Source organism: Gymnoscopelus braueri (assembly GCF_963280865.1).
Source record: "Gymnoscopelus braueri genome assembly, chromosome: 3".
Lineage (NCBI taxonomy): Eukaryota > Metazoa > Chordata > Actinopteri > Myctophiformes > Myctophidae > Gymnoscopelus > Gymnoscopelus braueri.
In genome coordinates this window covers 46,746,036-46,752,417 of record NC_137612.1, presented here as the reverse complement: position 1 = coordinate 46,752,417, position 6,382 = coordinate 46,746,036, and the positions used below count along the sequence as shown (strand labels likewise).

Sequence of the window (6,382 nt, the reverse complement as noted above, 5' to 3'; positions counted from 1 at the left end):
TTCTTTATATCTATTGTTCTTATCAATATATTCTCTTCTTAAGTTGCCGTTTAAGGAATGAAGAGGAGTAAAACAAAGGAAAGTGACAATACAAGGATATCATCCCCATAACACCCATTCAAAATGTTTCTGGTGCAATAGCACAGGGGAGACAAAGGGCTGAAAAAGGCAAATCCCTTCTTTTTCTACACCGTAATCATCTTGTTCTTCCATCGCAAAAACAAAAAATTGTTGCTGCTGTAAATCTACGTGCCCCAATGGATGCACAAAAAGCCTGCTTGTTACTGGGGTCTGCAGAGACACTATGGGAAAATGTAAAATGTCCCACACAAAATAAGTTGCCAATTGCTACAAGGGTGCCGACAGCCCAGGTCAGCATGTTGTTCAGTCAGTCCCCACTATTATGTGCTGTGCTGTTGGGGAACGGCAGTCTTTCAAACTTCATCCCCCAAAAACCCTATTTTGTCATTTCACAGGAAAAAAGCACCAAAATCTAGAACTATCATTGAGCTTCAATTTGTCTCTGTTCTCTTTCTCATTCATGATTCATTTTCTCTCTCAGAGAGCACTAACAGTAAAGATTAACTAGTCTGTAACAGAGGAGGAGGAGGAGGGAGAGTTCTAGGATGCTACAGGAGTCCAAGTGTCTGTGAACAGACAGTCAAGTCTCGTACAGTATTTCAGTCCCCGAGACAGGGAAAAGTGCGAGGAAGAGCACAAGCGGTCCTGTCCCATATTAGGAATGGGGAGGATCGATCTGTGGGCCCCCTATCTGACCCAGAGACATCCCAGCCACCCCCTCCCTCCAGTGGAGGAGGTTCAGACCTCCATATGGGCATTAGGAGAATGCCCCATTGCAGGACTAGGGCTTCAGGTCAGCACGCTATTCCCTGGATGCCGTTTCAAGAGCATGGCAGCTCCCGGTTTTAGTCTGCACCATCCTCCAGCTGGGAGATGATGGTGATCAGGTTCTTAAGGCCAAAGATGTAGCCGCTGTCCTGGCCCTCGTGGACCACACTGTCCTCGCCGTAGTGGCGGCAGGTGGTGTGGGCAAAGTCAATCATGCGCACATCCACCGCGGGGTTGCCGGCCTCAGCTGCACTTCGGGATGAGCGGCCCGCGCCGCCGTTGCCACTGCCTCCGGCCACACCGGCGCTTCCGCCGGTCGCAGAGGAACGGGGGAAGCCGAAGGCTCCCCCTTCCTCCTCCTCATCATCGGAGGGCTCGTCCTCGTCGCCTTCCTCTCCACCGCGGTGCCTGTGTCTAGCAGGGGCCCTGGGGGGCTGGCCGTCGTAGATGATGAGCAGGGAGCTGGAGTAGAAGCGGTAGGACTCGCAGGCCTCCAGGGCGGCCTGCATTTCTCTCAGCCGGCGCAGCACCGGTGACAGCAGCTCGCGCCTCAGGCAGCTCCCATCGCTTAAGAACTGGTACAGGGCTTCCTTGAAGCCCGACAGGGTCAGCTTACGGCCGTGGTACTTGTTCATGAACATCAGCTGGCCTGAGTCCGAATGGTACACCTGTAGGGGTCAAACGCAAAACATGAGCATGGCACTGCAAACTACTTTGCTAACATGGTATTATCAGAAGGGCATTGTACTTAGGAGTGTTTTGTGCTTTGGCTTTACCTGCATACCACACAGTCGCACTCCAATGTCGGCAGATGTGCTCTGTTGGCATTTGCGAATCTGGTTGGCTTTCTTCTCCTCTGACGCATCATCCCCATGCTGCCGTGTGCCCATCTTCAGATCCAAGACACACGGCACCCTGTGACGCCACGTCAGGTTCTCTAATAGGATGAATTCTGCGATGGGGTTAAGGGCCAACTAAGAAACAATGGAATATGCAAACTAACATAGAATACACCATGTTTTTATTGACATCAATCCAGGCATCCAGTTCATAATTAAATGACAAAATGTGTATTGACAAACACCAGCTGCTCTGTGAAAGGATACTGTATTGGTTGCGGTGCTTGGCATTCTCCTTCATCGTCTGCAAGTGCTGCTGGTGACATTTGAGACTCCAGGGGTTGTGTTTGATCTGGGGCACCACATTGCCTTTCTCCAGGCTGTAGCAGAGAACCTCTGCCTGGTGCTGCGGCTTCAACTCCTCGCGGTTATAACTGCACCAAAAAAAGAAGAGAAGATTTCAGAATTACTATGACAGCTCAGCTTATGTGGAACCATCAGCCTGTCGGTTATGCAGTGGCAATGGCAATGCGAATGGCAATGCGACAGCCGTGTACTCACCTCATCATCTTATCTTCCTTGCGGATCTGTCGAGTCCGGTCTTTGCTGTAGTTGTCGTTGTCCAGGAGCAAGACAGACTGCTTCTTGTTGCTCCACTTCAGCATCTTGTTCTTGGGCTCGCAGTCCGTGGAGGGGTCCTTGTTTTCCAGATCGGCGGGTTCACTGGTGTGGAGGGGGTAGGCGATAAGGCAAAGGTTCCCCTCCTCGTCCCCTTCAAAGCTGACCGATACAACACCTGAGAGGGCAAAATGAGGGAGTAGAGGGGAGACAGGTAAGATAAGGGGTTTAGCATCAGTCGCCAGGCTGCTTCCTCTGCCACATCAGCGCTTACCAACCATCTCGTCTCCAACAGCACATTTCTGTAAAGAAATACATACATACAGGCACACACTACAGATACAAAAAAATCTATAGGAGAAAGATCCAGAAAGAAGGAGAAGATTTGGCAGATGCAGAAATAGAGATGGGGGAGGCAGAAGAGACAGCATAAGCTAGCATGAACAGCAGATGTCATGTAATCAGAGCAGTGACAGCATACAGTATAGCCCATAAAACTGGAAGCAGAGACACAAACACCACAGGAGGCTGGAGCATGTTAGACTGACCAAGACTTTTATTGCGGTCACATGAGGACAAAATAAAGTTAACTTAAAACAACTCTTTCCAAAATCAAAGGCATTCACAAAACAGCCAGAACGAGATTGGATTCATATTCCACAATGAACATGTTCACTCATATGGCGTGATTAAATGATAATGATTTTGAATGGGCATCACACACCCAAGAAAAAATTGTCCAGTTATATTAAAGCATAGGCTTTGTATTTTTGCACAGTCCAAAAGTTGCAAGTCTTTTCAGGTTGGACAATAACATGTTCTTCATTAGTCTCTTAGAAAAGGAATTATTCATACAATTCGACAAAGCAAAAAAATATGTGACATAGAAATGGAAAGAGGCCAACAGATGTTTCGAGAACAGTCTGTTTTGAAATCAATAAACACACTGTAAACCCTTGAACTGGTAATTTACGATACCCTTGACTCAACAAACATGCACCCCCCCCAAAAACAATCTTTGTAAGGGCTTGTGTAATACACCCCTCTGTGCAGAGTGGGGGAAGTGTCACCACTCACAGGGGAGTAAACAGCACAGCTGCAGATACAGATTAAAAAAACTACATACAGCAATAGATAGAGGAATGAGTAGTGGCGATCAGTAAAAAAGAGATCAAGATTCAGCAGTCAGAAATATGGATACATATCCTATACAAAAATGTAAACAAACAATAGACCCAATCCAACCCTCTGCATTCACACCAAGATTAAAAATCCCTTGCTGGATTACCACTAACTGCTAAAGGCCGGCCATAGGACCCAGCAGCCATCTTTCATCCGCAACTTCAGCCGAGAGCAGCGTCATGCGCAGCGGCAGTGATGTCACTGTTCTGCAGATTTCTCAGGCTGCTAATAGCTTTACACCTTCCCCATCCCCACACTGTCCTCTCTGCAGTGTCATCACATCACGGAGGGGAGTGTGAATAGATGATTCAATACTTTATATGGGACGGGGTGGCGTGTTGTTGAAGAACCATTTATTTAGAATGCATGTTAATGGCAGGAACCCTACACTATCAGGTCTGAGTCCTGGTCCACCATGTCTCAAATCTTTTTTTAGTCCCATATGCTGCATTATGAGGAGTCAGATAACATAACACGCCACGGGAGGATTGCTGAGCGCACATCTGAGGGCACACACTGAACACTGAGATCAGACCAGAGACCATCTGGAACGTGATATTCCACACACTATCAGGTATGTCTCCATGACGGGCCTGAACCAGATATGGAACTCCCCACCCAATGATCTGATCTGTCCTATTTATTTTTGATGCACTAGGAACTACACCCCATGAAGAAACCTTAGCCCCTATCTTGGCAGCCTCTTGGCTTCTCATCATCCTGGCAAAGAGGTGGTTGTCTGTCTGGAGGTCACCGATCATGCCGCCTCTCACACTAGAGTGTCACATCTCACAAGTGCCCTAGGACTCGTGACACTCCAGTGAACTCAATATGTTACATAAAGGGACAATACCAAAAAAAAAAAAAATGCTATCTGAAACGTTTTAGTGTTGTGTGTGCATGTGTCATCATGATGTCCTTTAGTGCACCTACATGATCTACAAAATAATACATATAATAATAATAATAATAGTGCATCAATACCATATCCTGGCTGCAATGCTTCCTTCAAATCACAACAATAAATATGCAATACTAGCACACATGCATAGCTGTCAATGGAGAGATGAAGAGAGGGGGGTAAGAGAAGGGTAACAGGATAGGTGGGCACTAGGGACATCTGGGCACCTCGATGTAGAATTGTCTATTTTGTCCAAAAAATTAAACATTTGGATTTTTTTTTTAAGTAAAGTGAAGTATACATGATTAGAACATACTTAAACATTGAACAATTAAGGTCTAATATGTCTTCAATTGCTACAAATTGCAACAAAGCCTGTATATCCAGTCATTTTGGTGCATAGACAAGAAGTTGAAGGATACAATTATGTCTGATAATGATGTACCGTGCGTGTTCACATCATGTATACTGATTAGCGACACATCAAAGATAACACTTAAAATGTCCGGATGTCTCCTATAAGACAATTTTTTTATTATTATATTATTATTATTTTTTGTGGACAAAATAGCCAATTTTACCATGAGGTGCCCAGATGTACCTAGTGCCCACCTATCCTGTATCCAAGAGAAGCACTGAGACATAAGAGACCTAAAAGAGACATACAAATACATACAACACCCTTGATTTCTGAAACACGACACAAGAGTTGGTTTCGGGTACCTTACCTTTATACTGGGGGATGAACTTGCGCATCTCGGGGGGGAGGCTCTTGTAGAACTGGTGCTCGCGGGGGATGAGGGGCTTGCAGATGGTCTGATCCCCGAAGCGCAGTACGCAGGAGTGGCCCCCGACCTGGTGCACGAAGGGCTCTAGCATCACCCCTTTATTCCCCCCGCCGGGGTATAGAGGCTGTGTCCCGTCCGCCTGCATGAGTGCCTCGAGAGCGGGGCTCATTCTCCTCACTCCGCATCGGACAGCGAAGCTGGGCGGTGGACCCACGGTGTCGCCGGGGAGACAAGGAACTCGATTGCTGGGCTTTAAGCTCCCTATCCTGTTCCTTTGCTAGATCAGCCCACTAGGAAGCGCTGTTTGCCGCTCTGGTTGCCTTGCTCAACACGCAGCAGCAAAAAAACAAAGGGCAAGAGCAGGAAGGAGAGAGAAAGAGAAAGAGAGGAGAAAATCCTTTAGATCGCCTTTCCTAATCCACGGAGAATGTACGCGAGTCAATCCGTTGGATTTAAAATTATTTTCCCTGTGTAAGTAGGTGTCAAAAACGACTATTTAGACGGCTCCGATGCTGTGGAAAACAAGATCTTGAGGATGTTTACTGTTAACTGACGTTCTGAGCTGAGCTCCGAAGGACAAAATGATCTTTTCTCGTTCTCTGAGCTCCACCTCCTACCCACAGCTGGCCTATCACAGGCCGGTAACTGTCACTGGGCGGGGCCACTGTACCTAAGCTCCGCCTTCTACCCGCAGAGGGCCTATCACAGGCCGCTAACTGTCGCTGGGAGGGGCCACTGTACCTAGGACAGGATCAAGAGGTTCAGGCAAACAAACAGGGTTGCCAAGTCCGCTTAATATAAGCGACTTTGGGCTTCCTTTTCTGTAAAGTTGCTAAAGTTGCTTGTAAATATTGGTGGGTGCGATTTTTGGGGCTTGTTTCTAAAGTGTAGTTGCTTATTTTGGGCTTGCTGTGTAATGTTGTTTAAAACAGTGGTTCTTAAATATTTTCAAGTATTTTTTGTCTGCAGACCCCCATAAGCATAATGCATGCACCTCGTGGTACAGTACCACAACACCACTAAAGCCTTAAAAACAAGGCTCCAGACATCCCAAAACAAACTGGTAAGGGTTTAGGGTCGGATGGCTCAGGGTAGAGGACAGAGTACAGCAACTTGCAATGGGCCTGGGCTGGTCTACAAGATACACCACAACGTTAAGTTACCCAAGTCCACAGTCACAACACCAGATCACGTCCAACCCAGAT

At 47.0% G+C, this 6,382-nt stretch overlaps 1 protein-coding gene across 1 annotated transcript; it reads right to left on the bottom strand.

Moving 5' to 3' along the window:
- Positions 1-612: 612 nt before the first annotated feature.
- Positions 613-5,761, bottom strand: ip6k2b (inositol hexakisphosphate kinase 2b). The gene is made up of 5 exons (XM_080425258.1): positions 5,118-5,761; positions 2,250-2,484; positions 1,956-2,122; positions 1,626-1,801; positions 613-1,517 (listed from the first exon to the last, which is right to left on the bottom strand). The coding sequence occupies exons 1-5, from the start codon at positions 5,344-5,346 to the stop codon at positions 927-929; spliced, it is 1,398 nt and encodes a 465-aa protein (XP_080281384.1). The 5' UTR covers positions 5,347-5,761; the 3' UTR covers positions 613-926.
- Positions 5,762-6,382: the final 621 nt, after the last annotated feature.